The sequence below is a fragment of the Salvelinus fontinalis genome, chromosome 8, assembly GCF_029448725.1.
Source record: "Salvelinus fontinalis isolate EN_2023a chromosome 8, ASM2944872v1, whole genome shotgun sequence".
Taxonomy (NCBI): Eukaryota; Metazoa; Chordata; class Actinopteri; order Salmoniformes; family Salmonidae; genus Salvelinus; species Salvelinus fontinalis.
The window spans coordinates 35,660,569-35,673,196 of record NC_074672.1 but is presented as its reverse complement, the minus strand read 5'-3'; the positions used below and the strand labels follow the sequence as shown (position 1 = coordinate 35,673,196).

General features: G+C 40.6%; 1 protein-coding gene across 2 annotated transcripts in view; it reads left to right on the top strand.

Moving 5' to 3' along the window:
* Positions 1-12,628, top strand: part of LOC129861184 (opioid growth factor receptor-like protein 1) — a 56,101-nt gene that overhangs the window by 21,291 nt on the left and 22,182 nt on the right. For both annotated transcript variants that reach the window (XM_055932374.1, XM_055932373.1), the window contains exon 4: positions 11,954-12,032. In XM_055932374.1, coding sequence (XP_055788349.1) covers positions 11,954-12,032 — 79 coding nt within the window. The remainder of the gene's footprint in view (positions 1-11,953; positions 12,033-12,628) is intronic.

Genomic DNA, 12,628 nt, shown 5'->3' with positions numbered 1-12,628 from the left:
TTTTGTGAGTTTATAGGGCAAGGCAGCTCTAACCAACATCTCCAATCTCGTCTCATTAAATGGACTCCATGTTAGCTGACTCCAATTAGCTTTTGAAGAAGTAATTAGCCTAGGACTTCACATACTTTCCCCAACCTACATTGTGAATGTTTAAATGATGTAGTCAATATAGACGGGAAAAACAATTTGTTATTAGTTTAAGCACACTGTTTGTCTTTTGTTGTGACTTAGATGAAGATCAGATCAAATTTGATGACCAGTTAATGCATAAATCTAGGTAATTCCAAAGGGTTCATTGTTTTTCTTGCCACTGTACCTACAGCATTGAATAAAAATGGTTCACTCCTATCAGGGATCCTTAGGATGTCCCTAACCTTTACCCTTACCTAACCTCAACCCTGACCTTAACCATCTTGAATTTCAACTTCAATGGGGTAGGGATGTCCCAAGGATTCCTGATAGCACAGATCAATAATAATGTAGTGATTTGAAGTGTTTTCATTACCCATTTAGGCAAATCGTGCATTAATAAATTGGCGTCAGCCTGTATTCCCTCCCACCTATCTGTTTCATGTCTCAGGTAGCCCGCGAAAGCCAACATTGAATGCAATTTACTAATAGGCTATTGACACATGACAATATGGTAATGTATCGCCACTGTCCGAGCCATGGGGAAACTTGCACTCCTGTAGATCTGAAATCATTTGGATTGCAAAGCAATTCAGGCATTCTTGAAAGTCAGGACAATCCTGGTCCTGCAAAGAAATAATTTTATAGGGGGTAGAAAAGATTTTGCAAGCAGTAGGCATTTAGAATTTGAATGTGGAATGGAGCTTTATGAACACAGCATGTAAAGTGTTGGTCCCATGTTTAATGAGCTGCAATAAAAGATCCCAGAAATGTTCCATATGCAAAAAAAGATTATTTCTAACAACTTTTGTGCCCATGTGACCCGATTCAGGAAACTAGACATATGTCTCAAGTCACGACTTCACAGGAGAGCTGTTTGAACGTAAAACATTTTTAGCAAAATGCCTTTTTTGGCAGAAATGCCTTCTCGAACGTAAACTTTCATGTGCCTTTAATATCAAACATGTAAGCCATCTGAAAATGCAAATAAAAGTGTTAAATTATGAGCCTAGTTGGTTTAGCAACAGAAACTGGGCAACCTTCCTGCTAGCCATGATTGGCTGAGAAGTGGGCTGGACATGCCAAGAGATGACTTTGGATTGGTCTGCTATATAGCACGCGTTTGTCTATTGGAGCTGGTCAGTATGTCTAGGTAATCATGTCGAACGTGGATTTTTTCTAAATGGGTTGCGTAGTAAAACTGCGTAAACCTAATGTCAAGTTAGTGTACTGTTAGCTGGCTGGCTCGTTAACGTTGTATGCGCTCCACTTTCTTTTTCTTTTTTTTTTTTATTCAATCAGTGGAATTTGAGTATGATAGCTAAGGAGATGGAGAAAACACCAGTCTGGATTACATCGTCAAACTAAGGGCAACCATGCATGGCATCCGAGAGGTGATTCATCCAACCATGATGTATACTCGTAAGATTAGCTACCTACATTTTCAGATATTTCACGTTTCTCATTTTGACAGTGGTTTAATTTCAAGTGTACTGTTAGCCAGCTAACTTTAGTTGACTGGGTCACTAGCTAACGTGTTGTGTATGATCTTATTCTTCGTAAAACTGACACATTTGCTTTATTTTTTTGCTATATTTGCTACATTTTCTATAGTCATCGAACATGGTTGGTTAGCTACCTGCAGATTCATGCAGGGTAGTAACGTTGTGATTATGGTCCATTGTTTAGCTAGCTAGCTACATGTCTTAAAAGACTCCACTCTAATTTTGACTAAGTATTTAAGTTGGTGTACTGTTAGCTAACGCTGGCTGGCTCGCTAACTAAGATTGCGTTGGGATTCATTGTTTAGCTAGCTATCTAGCTACATTTCTTAAGACACTCGTCTTAGTGTGCCAGAGCACAGAATAACTGATTAATTTTTGAACGCCGTTGAATATGTCCGCTGTCAGTAAACGTTGGCAACAAAGTGTAATTCAATTGTTGCCAGCAGCACAGTTAGTCAACAACGCTCTGGATAACATGACAACTGCCTAAACAGCTCTGCTAGGGGGAGTAAAATGGTTAAAGTTCTCTCCTTATGTGTCTGGAAGAAGCTAGCCAATGTTAGCATGGGTGCTTGACTGTCATTGTGAGGTCAGACCTTTCGGAACAGCTCTACTTATTGGCCAGAGCGTCCAGTGTGCGCTCTGAATGCGAAACGCTTTGAATTTACGAACGGACGATCTGACCGCACAGTTGCAGTCACCTACACGCTGGATAACATTACTCTCCCTAGCCTAACAAGCTCTGCTATGTTCAGTGAGCTGGTGTGCTGGGCCTTATTGCCCCAGCACAAGGTGCACCTGTGTAATGATTATGCTGTTTAAAACTTCTTGTGAATAGGGGGACGCTGTTTTCACTTTGGAAAAAATCGTGCCCAAATTAAACGGCCTTATACTCTGTTCTAGATCATACAATATTCATATTATTACTATTGGATAGTTAACACTCTGAAGTTTCTAAAACTGTTTGAATTATATCTGAGTAAAACAGAACTCATTTGGCAGCAAACTTCCATACAGGAAGTGAAAATGAGGCTCTGTCAGGGCCTGCCTATTCAACTGGCTTTTATTTATGGATCTGTATGCACTTCATACATCTTCCACTAGATGTCAACAGGCAGTGGAAGGTTGAATGGGGTGTCTAGCTTGATGTGAGGCCGAAATAAGAGCTTTTGGAGTGACAGGTCTGCTCTTGTCAGTTTTTTTTTTTTTTCATCTGTGCGCCGGGGAACCTCACATTGTCTTCTGAAAAGCGTTCGGTATACACTACGAATTGCCCCGGCTCATTTTATTGGATACATATGAGGAAAAACAGCATAAAGTATGATTTTTTTCCCACAGTTTGATCAGTTTATTCAATGTTTATTGGGACTTTTGGAATTTTTCGTTCCATGCGCAAACATTTTTTGGACACGTGAGCTCTGCATGGCTAGCCAAAGTTGCTAATTCGACAGAAGAAATGGACATTCTAAAACCAAACAACAACAATTTATTCTGGAAGTAGGACTCCTTGCACAACATTCTGATGGAGCAACAAAGGTAAGAGAATATTTATGATGTTATTTCGTATTTGTGGTAAATGTTGGCTCCAACACGGCGGAGAATAGGTGAGCGCTGTCTCACAATAATGCATGCTGTATGTTGTTGTAAAGTTAATTTTTAAAATCTAACACAGCGGTTGCATTAAGAACCAGTATCTTTCATTTGCCATACAAGTATTTTTATGTAAAGTTTATGATGAGTTCTTTGGTTAAATTAGGTGACTGTCCAAAATAACTCCGGAGATTTTGGTGAATTGCTGCTACGTATTCACAATGTATAACCATGATTTGCAGCTCCAAATATGCAAAATTTTGAACAAAACAGAAATGTATTGTATAACATGATGTTATAAGACTCATCTGATGAAGTTGTCCAAAGGTTAGTGATTAATTTTCTCTATTGCTGTTTTTTGTGAAAGCTATGTTGGCGGTGAATAAATAGCTTTGTGTGTTTGGCTATTGTGGTAAGCTAATATAATTCTATATTGTGTTTTTGCTGTAAAACACTTAAAAAATCAGAAATATTGGCTGGATTCACAAGATTTTTATCTTTCATTTGCTGTACACCATGTATTTTCATAAATGTTTTATGAGTATTTATGTCTTTCGTTGCTTTCTGTAATTATTCTGGCTGCTTTGGTGCTATTTGTGACGGTGGCTGCAATGTAAAACTATGATTTTATACCTCAAATATGCACATTTTTTTAACAAAACATAAATGTATTGTATAACATGATGTTATAAGACTGTCATCTGATGAAGTTGTCCAAAGGTTAGTGATTAATTTTATCTCTATTTCTGGGTTTTGTGAAAGCTACCTATGTGGTGGAAACATGGTGAAAACATGCCATTGTGGTTAGCTAATATAAATACAGTGTTTTCGCTGTAAAACATTTTAAAAATCGGAAATGATGGTTGGATTCACAAGATGTTTATCTTTCATTTGCTGTATTGGATTTGTGATTTCATGAAATTATATTATATGATATCCCTGTCCCGTTAGGCTAGGCTATGCTAGTCAGCTTTTTTGATGAGGATGCTCCCGGATCCGGGATGGGTATCACTGAAAGGTTAAAAGGATAATAAATCTTTCAAACACACATTGCTTTTGTTGAATAAACCTGGGTCAATGACAACCTGCCTACTGAGTAACTGTCTCCCTATTTGGTAGTGGCTGAATCATGGTATGGTATGCTTGACATTGGCAAATGCTAGGAAGTTTTCCAGGATAAAATGAAATGGATGGCGCTAAGCACAGGCAATCCTAGTGAGAACCAGCTTTACACCAGACACTGGGAGAGGAATTCACCTTTCAGCAGGACAATAACCTACAACATAAGACCAAGTCTACACTGGAGTTGCTTACCAAGAAGATAGTGAATGTTCCTGAGTGGCCAAGTTACCGTTTTTACTTAAATCTGCTTAAAAATGTATGGCAAAACTTGACATTTGCTGTCTAGCCTGGATCTCCAACATCTTAACCAAGCTTAAAGAATAATGGGCTAATACGCAATCCAGGTGTGTAAAGATCTTAGACCCCCATTCCGACCAGAGTTAAGCACACGTAAATGGAACTTCTCTGTGTATTTAGACCATCTTAAGCATGAGAATAGCATGCTATTCACCCGCTACTCGTTTGTGGTGGAGCTCAAATAAATGGTGTGGAGGTGTCTACAGATAAGGTCACAAAATGGCATAACTTAATGCCCTCATAATTACACCACCTTTGCGTGCGAAGAAACTATGAATACGGTTGAGCTACCCTGCCGGTTCCAAGTGGAAAAGGCATATTTTTCTGATTAGAAATGACAGCGTTCTCCATTCACTGTAATGTATAAATTGATAAGAGCTAGGTACATTTATCATACGTTTTGGAGAAGGGGATTGACATTGCACTTCGCAATTGTTTTAGATAATTTTCCCTTGTGATCCCTGGACACACACGACACATCACAGACAAACTGAAATGGTCCACTCACACAGACCGTGTGGTGAAGGCGCAACAGTGCCTCTTCAACCTCAGAAGGCTGTCACCCAAAACCCTGACAAACTTTTAGATGTATAACCGAGAGCATCCTGTCAGGCTGTATCACAGCCCACCTGCTTTGCTTGTTGTTTTGGGGTTTTAGGCTGGGTTTCTGTACAGCATTTTGACATCAGCTGATGTAAGAAGGGCTTTATAAATTAATTTGATTGAATGCAAAGAAACTTAAATCGCTTACCAAATTTCTATCTGCATGTTAAATGTGCAACCAGAGGGGGGATAAACTCTGGACCACCTTTACTCCACACACTGAGATGCATACAAGCTCTCCCTCGCCGTCTATTTGGCAAATCTGACCATAATTCTATCCTCCTGATTCCTGCTTACAAGCAAAAATTAAAGCAGGAAGTTCCAGTGACTCGATCAATAAAAAATAAAAAAAAGTGGTCAGATGAAGGAGATGCTAAGCTACTGGACTGTTTTGCTAGCACAGACTGGAATATGTTCCGGGAGTCCGCCGATGGGATTGAGGAGTACACCACATCAGTCATTGGCTTCATCAATAAGTGAATCGACGACGTCGTCCCCACAGTGACCATACTTGCATACTAGAGGTTGGCCGATTTATGATTGTTCAACGCCAATACTGATTATCGGAGGACCAAAAAAAGCCTATACTGATTTTAATCGGCCTTTAAAAAAATATATATATATATAATAATGACAATTACAACAATACTCAATGAACACTTATTTTAACATAATACATCAATCTAAGTCTCAAATAAATAATGAAACATGTTCAATTTGGTTTAAATAATGCAAAAACACAGTGGTTCCTTTCAACATCAGTCTTCAATATTCCCAGTTAAGTTTTAGGTTGTAGTTGGTATAGGACTATTTCTCTATACCATTTATATTTCATATACCTTTGACTAGTGGATGTTCTAATAGGTATTTTAGTATTGCCAGCCTAATCTCGGGAGTTGATAGGCTTGAAGTCATAAACAGCGCAATGCTTGAATCACAGTGAAGAGCTGCTGGCAAACGCAGTAAAGTGCTGTTTGAATGAATGCCTGCTGCTGCCTACCACCGCTCAGTCAGACTGCTCTATCAAATCTTAGACTTAATTATAACACACAGAAATACGAGCCTTCGGTCATTAATATGGTCAAATCCGGAAACTATCATTTCGAAAAAACGTTTATTCTTTCAGTGAAATACGGAACCGTTCCGAATTTTATCTAATGGGTGGCATCCATAAGTCTAAATATTGCTGTTAGATTGCACAACCTTCAATGTTATGTCATAGTTACGTAATATTCTGGCAAATTAGTTCGCAACGAGCCAGGCGGCCCAAGCTGCTGCATATACCCTGCGTGCAATGAACGCAAAAAGTGACACAATTTCCCTAGTTTAATATTGCCTGCTAACCTGAATTTCTTAACTAAATATGCAGGTTTAAGAATATATGCTTCTGTGTATTGATGTTTATGGTTAGGTACATTCGTGCAATGATTGTGCTTTTTTTTCTCGCAAAGGCGCTTTTGTTAAATCATCCCCCGTTTGGCGAAGTTGGCTGTCTTTGTTAGGAAGAAATAGTCTTCACACAGTTCACAACGAGCCAGGCGGCCCTAACTGCTGCATATACCCTGACTCTGTTGCACAGAACGCAAGAGAAGTGACACAATTTCCCTAATTAAAATAAATTCATGTTAGCAGGCAATATTGGTTAAATATGCAGGTTTAAAAATATATACTTGTGAATTGATTTTAAGAAAGGCGTTGATGTTTATGGTCAGGTACACATTGGTGTAACGACAGTGCTTTTTCCGCGAATGCGCTTGTTAAATCACCCGTTTGGCGAAGTAGGCTATGATTCAATGATAAATTTACAGGCACCGCATCGATTATATGCAACGCAGAACAAGCTAGATAAACTAGTAATATCATCAACCATGTGTAGTTAATTAGTGATTGTTAAGATTGTTTTTATAAGATGAGTTTAATGCTAGCTAGCACCTTACCATGGCTCCTTGCTGCACTCGCATAACAGGTAGTTAGCCTGCCACACAGTCTCCTCGTGGAGTGCAATGTAATTGACCATGATCGGTGTCAAATGCCAATTACTGATTTGTTACGAACTTGAAATCGGCCCTAATTAATCGGTCGACCTCTACATACCCCAATCAGAAGCCATGGATTACAGGCAAAATCTGCACTGAGCTAAAGGCTAGAGCTGCCGCTTTCAAGGAGTGGGACTCTAACCCGGAAGCTTATAAGAAATCCCGCTATGCCCTCCGAGCCATCAAACAGGCAAAGCATCAATACAGGACTAAGATCGAATCGTACTACACCGGCTCTGACGCTCGTCGGATGTGGCAGGGCTTGCAAACCATTAGAATACAAAGGGAAGCACAGCCGAGAGCTGCATAGTGACACGAGTCTACCAGACGAGCTAAACTACTTCTATGATCGCTTCGAGGCAAATAACACTGAAACATGCATGAGAGCACCAGCTGTTCCGGAACACTGTGATCACGCTCTCCGCAGCCGACGTGAGTAAGACCTTTAAACAGGTCAACATTCACAAGGCCGCATGGCCAGACGGATTACCAGGATGTGTACTGTGAGCATGCGCTGACCAACTGGCAAGTGTCTTCCCTGGCATTTTCAACCTCTCCCTGTCCGAGTCTGTAATATCAACATGTTTTAAGCAGACCACCATAGTCCCTGTGCCCAAGAACACTAAGGTAACCTGCCTAAATGACTACTGACCCGTAACACTCACCTCTGTAGCCATGAAGTGCTTTGAAAGGCTGGTCATGACTCACATTGACACCAATGTCCCAGAAACACTAGACCCACTCCAATTTGCATACCGCCCCAACAGATCCATGGATGATGCAATCTCTGCACTCTACACTACCCTTTCCCACCTGGACAAAAGGAACACCTATGTCAGAGTGCTATTCATTGACTAAAGCTCAGTGTTAAACACCATAGTGCCCTCAAAGATTATCAATAAGCTAGGGCCCTGCGCCTAAACATCTCCCTCTGCAACTGGATCCTGGATTCCTGACGGGCCGCCCCCAGGTGGTAAGGGTAGGTAACAACACATCCGCCATGCTGATCCTCAACACAGGGCCCCCTCAGAGGTGTGTGCTCAGTCCCCTCTTGTACTCCCTGTTCACTCATGACTGCATGACTCCAACACCATTAAGTTTGCCGATGACACAACAGTGGTAGGCCTGATCACCGACAACGGTGAGACGGCCTATAGGGAGGAGGTCAGAGAACTGACAGTGTGGTGCCAGGACAACAACCTCTCCCTCAATGTGCGCAAGACAGCTGATCATGGACTACAGGAAAAGGCGGGCCGAACAGGCCCCCATTAACACTGACGGGGTTGTAGTGGAGTGGGTCTAGATTTTCAAGTTCCTTGGTGTCCACAAACATGGTCCAAGCACACCAACAAACATGGTCCAAGCACACCAAGACAGTCATGAAGAGGGCACGACACAACCTATTCCCCCTCAGGAGACTGAAAAGATTTGGCATCGGTCCTCAGATCCTCAAAAGGTTCTACAGCTGCACCATCGAGAGCATCCTGACGGGTTGCATCACTGCCTGGTAATGACAACTGCTCGGCCTCCGACCGCAAGGCACTACAGAGGGTAGTGCAAACTGCCCAGTACATCACTGGGGCAAAGCTTCCTGCCATCCAGGACCTCTACCAGGCTGTCAGAGGAAGGCCCTAAACATTTGGCCAACTCCAGCTACCCTAGTCATAGACTGTTCTCTCTGCTACTGCACGGCAAGCGGTACCTGAGCGCCAAGTCTAGGTCCAAGAGGCTTCTGAACAGCTTCTACTCCCAAGCCATAAGACTGCTGAACATCTAATCAAATGGCTACGCAGAATATTGGCATTTTGATAATGTGCTTTTCTGTTTTTATTTTACAATTTGTATCATGTTAAATATTAGCCACTATTGGGAGCCACTGTCAGTAATACCACATTTTATTTTTGCATCATTCCGTTCTGTTTACGTTTCTTTCCTCTGTCACATCCTTGTAAATTGTTCCTGAGGGTCACCAGCATTAGTGGATCATATTAGGCATATTAGGCTAGTCTGCAATAATTTGGGACATGTAGCCTATTTGAATCATTGGAACTCTGACCACACGTAGCAGGTTTAACCAGGAGCCTGGCGCACGGTTCAGGATGACTTGACCGTTGTCATCCTGTTCCATGATTTGGGTAGATTTATAGGATTATTGTTCAACCCCTAATTGTACATTTTTTTCCACCTTTTTTCAATATTTTATGGATTGAACTGAAATATGTCAACTTGCAGGTTGAATCAAACACAATTTTTATTCATCAATGTATTTTGTGCAGACTTTCCAAACCGTTTTTTTATTCATACTTACTTTCCTAACCTTAAAAATGTTTCTAAATAATTTACAAGATCAGAGTATTCAACACCGGTTGGTGTTGAAACAGAGATGAATATGCATAATGGAATTTTTTTCATTGATCCCTATATTCTGAACCCGTACTCTTGATGTATTCTATTGAGTCTGACAAAATTCTAATTAAAAGGTACACCATATTTTAAAAGTGGAACTGACATCGTTTCAATTACTTTGCAGATAAACAATCCCCAGTTTATGCTACAAAACCAACTTTTTATAAGAGGGTTTTAAAAATAGGTTATATTTCACTAAACATTCCATTACGTACAATACGGCATTGTTGTCAGAATGGATGCAGTTCAATGCATGATTAATATAATTCACCAATAGCAACATTTTTTGGACTACCAAGAAATCTATCAGGTTGTAAATCACAGCAGGCCTGGTAGATTGTTTGCTGCCTCCATTCGGGATGCACTGTTTCAGTTTCAATGACTCGATATTTTTGACAAACGGACGAATGTAACTAAGGCTGGGAATGTCAATACAATGATCACAAGTCAGTCATAACGTGGTTAATATGCTAGCTTATCTATGTAGCAAGCTAAAAACAGATGCACGTGTCATTTGGTTAGCTAGCAAGAAATGTGAATCGCTTCACTAGCTATCTATGCTGAACGGCAGTTATCCAGTTAGCATATCTACTTCGATTTCAGAGTGCTCTTGTCTGGGTGTGCCTGGGTGCAAAATAACTGAATTTATGAACGTACAACACGCTCTGCGCTGACTATGACTGGTGTCATTAAACAAAAAAGTAATGAACACTCTAACATGTTAAATAGCCTAACCAGCTCCGCTGGTGCGAGTAAAATAGTCAGTGAGGTGTTCTCTCATTTGTGTCTGGAAGTAGTTAGCTAGCAAGGTAGCCAACTTTAGCCAGTTAGCTTGGGTGCTTGGTTGGTACAACGCATGCAGGCAAGCTGCAGAAGCACGAGTACGCTATTCCCCATCGTTTGTCAGTGCAATTTTAATGACCAGCTAGCTGAAGGTTAGAGGGTTTATCTAATGTTCCTAAGTTTAGATTTTAGCTCATCTTGCTCTGGCTAGCATTAGTTGTTGTGTATGTAGGGAAAGAGCCTCTTTTATGGTTTGATCAAAGTTCCCAAATGTAAGAGGATTCCTGTGGTATTTAGCTACATATTTGCAGGAATCCATTCAAGTGTATCTATTTGTGGCTTTTGTTGAATGCGTTCTAATCTAAAGTCGCGCTATTGCAACTGCTTGTTAATGTAACGGATGTGAAATGGCTAGCTAGTTAGCGGGTACGCGCTAGTAGCATTTCAATCAGTTACGTCACTTGCTCTGAGACTTTAAGTAGGGTGGCTTTTGTGGAGCGATGGGTAACGCTGCTTCGTGGGTGACTGTTGTCGATGTGTGCAGAGGGTCCCTGGTTCGCGCCCGTGTCGGGGCGAGGGGACGTACTAAAGTTATACTGTTTTTTTTTTTTTTTTTTTTTTTTTTTTTTTTGGGTTATACTTATAAAGTTATACTGTTACATTAACACACAGTCCAGTTCAAAGTGAATGATGACGGGCCCTTGTGGCAAATGGCTTGTTTGCGTATAGTCTTCCTGTACCGTTGGCTATGGCGCACTGGTCTGCGTAGACGCCGGTCCTGGATTGTCCAAAGGCACAGCCGCTTTCTCACTCTATATTACCATAGAGTTTTCACATGCCTTAGTGTATATGTAATTCTCAAAAATTCTAATCATGTATGAAAATGACCATATCTAATTGCTCGCTTGTCATTTTTTTTTAAGTGTCATTCTTCATGGGGGTGTATATGAGCAGATTTGAATACAATTTCAGTTCCGCTTTAAGATAATTGTACTGAAAACTCCATTGAATGAAAACTCCAAGAATGTGTTGGCCAGCAAGTGGGAGTGTTTTCAGCGGTTGAATTAAATGTATTCATGGTGTGCAAGTTAACCACACCTGCAGATTGCGTTACACAACTGAAAAGGTAAGTCTGAATACCAAATACTGAGAAGTGTGTAGGAAAGGCATACATTCCTAAATCAGGATCGGGCCCTTAGACTTACCCAAGAACACTCCTTTGTATTTGCTCCCAAAGGTGTTTCTAACATGTATTGACTCAGGGAGCTGAATACTTATGCAGATTAGTTTAGATATTTAATTTATATGAATCTTTAAAAAAAATCTTACACTTTGACATCACAGAATATTTTGTGTAGATTGTTGACAAAAGATTACAACTAAATCAATTTCAATCACACATTGTAACACAATAAAATGTGAAGAAATCCAAGCTACTTTTGTGAAGTACTGTATGTAATGAACTTTTGTATTTTTGTTTAGACATTTTAATCGAGTCATTTCATAAAGAATGGAGGACTGACTATAAGAGGCTGGAGAGAGTTCACTCCTACATTCAGTGGTAAGTGTGGTCCTAAATGCTTTGCTTCTGTTATGGGCTAGTTGTATTTATTTCTAATGTATCTGTACATCTTAAAAGGCCACATTTTAAAACGGAGTCCAATCTTGGTTTCATCAGACCCAAAGAATCTTGTTGGTCATGGTCTAAGGGTCTTTAGGTGCCTTTTTGGCAAACTACAAGCAGGCTGTCATGTTCCTTTTACTGAGTGGCTTCCGTCTGGCCGCTCTACCATAAAGGCCTGACTGATGGAGTGCTGCAGAGATGGCTGTCCTCTTGGAAGGTTCTCCCATCTCCACAGAGGAACTCCAGAGCTCTGTTAGTGACCATCGGTTTCTCGGTAACCTCCCTGACCAAGGCCCTTCTCCCCCGATTGCTCAGTTTGGCCAGGTGGCCAGCTGTAGGAAGAGTCTTGGTGGTTCCAAACATCTTCCATTTAATTTATTTTTTTAATTTTTTTATTTTACCGTTATTTTACCAGGTAAGTTGACTGAGAACACGTTCTCATTTGCAGCAACGACCTGGGGAATAGTTACAGGGGAGAGGGGGATGAATGAGCCAATTGTAAACTTTTGTACAATGATGTACAAGTGTACAAT